Below are 1,632 nucleotides of genomic sequence, written 5' to 3'. Positions count from 1 at the left end.
GCCTGGCTTCAGCCCTGGGCTTTATAAGGGCCAGGCCCTGCCTCCTATGGCAGCTGACTCTCCTTAGTTGTCCCGGCAACCCACAGCTGTACTCCCTAATCACCGCTAGGGCTCCTTATGCACTGCCAGAGCTTTTCCTCTGGCAGTTTTCCCCTCTCTAGGAGTGGGGCAGCGAGGTGCGCCGTGACAATCAGGCTGTCTCAGACGAAGAAGTCTCCTTTGTAGAGACGCATCTACTACTTACGTAGAAATACTCCACAGGAGATGAGAAATACCTTTCTTAAATCGGAGCTGGGCCAGGTCATAACGACCATAATCTCGTAGCAATATCATTCCTCCAGGTTTCAGAAGCCGGCTCAGTCTGTTAATAATGCACTGCATCCTGGGAAAAGGCAAGCAGTAAAATTCACCTGTCTTTGGTAATGCTTCCTCCATCCCCCATGAGTTTTCCAAAGATGCAGGTTCAGTTTTGTTATGTTTATTGTTTTAGTAAAAAACTCTCATTTGAAATGGTTCAGTAGATTTAAGGTTTGCAAAGGGGTCTATAGTAGGCATATTAAGACTACAGTGGCTTTGTTTTAAGCCAGGGGTCAGCAACATTTTCCAGCATTTAAAACTATTTGACTACACAATGCTGACCAAGAACATTAAGAGAAATTAAATTAGGTCTAGAGTATAGATTATAGTGAAGCTAAGGGATTAAGTTACATAAAACAGACTAGGCTGAAAGTGTAGAAGGAGTGTTAAAGACACTGAAAAGTTTAGAATTGATGTGGAACGTCCTTGATAAGTAATAATAAGTAACTACTACTACAGCTGAAGTTTTAAACACGTTTTTCACTCCAGGTGCAAGATTCTTTTAAAATGACTGATGCATTTTGACACTTAATATAAGTGTCAAGGCCTCCAACTTGAAAGGCACCCTAGCACTATCAGAGTTTATGCTTAACTGTTCACTGCTTGAAATGCCTAATTAACTATATTTTGTTGAGGCGATGTACTGCTCCTTATGATTTGCTATCCTTTGATTTTGCTATAAAACAATAAACTTTTAATATTAAGTTAGAACTATTTAATAAAAAGATTTCCAGAGACGTTTCTTTTTTTTTTCTTTTTTTTTAGGGTCTGAGACAAAGTTTTCTTGGAGCCACTTCAGGTGGAACCTGGTAAATTAGCAGTGTGAATACTCAATTAAAATTATAGAGAAAAAAACCGGAGTGTCTGAAACTGCAATTGTGTTCAGCTGTGGCTGCTTTGAACGTCAGGTCTAAGCTGTAGCCAAAATTGACTAAAATGTAGATTAATAATGCAAAGCAGTTTCCTAGCCTTTTTAAACAGAATTTTCCCATTTTGGGAAACAGACCATGCATATATCCATTGAGCTTTGCCACATGCCATTAAAGGGCAAATTATCTTAGTTATACAGCTTCTACATGACCCCATCCCCAGCTCTATCTGGTCCCAGCTCCATATTTGCCAGACAATTAAATGGCACGAACGCAGATTTACATCCTCCCAGATCCAGATGCAGAGGGTTGTGCAGCCTGACCTCAATCCATTTGACTAGGGCAGGGTGGAGCAGCCCCAATTTGGATGCAGGAGAGGGTGGGGAAGAGCAGTCCGATGCCGTGC

At 41.3% G+C, this 1,632-nt stretch overlaps 1 protein-coding gene across 1 annotated transcript in view; it reads right to left on the bottom strand.

Moving 5' to 3' along the window:
• Nucleotides 1-1,632, bottom strand: part of METTL2A (methyltransferase like 2A) — a gene marked incomplete at its 5' end in the record, with an annotated part of 24,606 nt that overhangs the window by 4,207 nt on the left and 18,767 nt on the right. Inside the window, one exon of the mRNA XM_006017872.3 lies at nucleotides 276-382. Coding sequence (XP_006017934.1) covers nucleotides 276-382 — 107 coding nt within the window. The remainder of the gene's footprint in view (nucleotides 1-275; nucleotides 383-1,632) is intronic.

This window comes from Alligator sinensis, unplaced genomic scaffold (genome assembly GCF_000455745.1).
Source record: "Alligator sinensis unplaced genomic scaffold, ASM45574v1 scaffold444_1, whole genome shotgun sequence".
Lineage (NCBI taxonomy): Eukaryota > Metazoa > Chordata > Crocodylia > Alligatoridae > Alligator > Alligator sinensis.
Note: the sequence above shows the minus strand (reverse complement) of the source record. Positions and strands in the feature narration are given on the sequence as shown.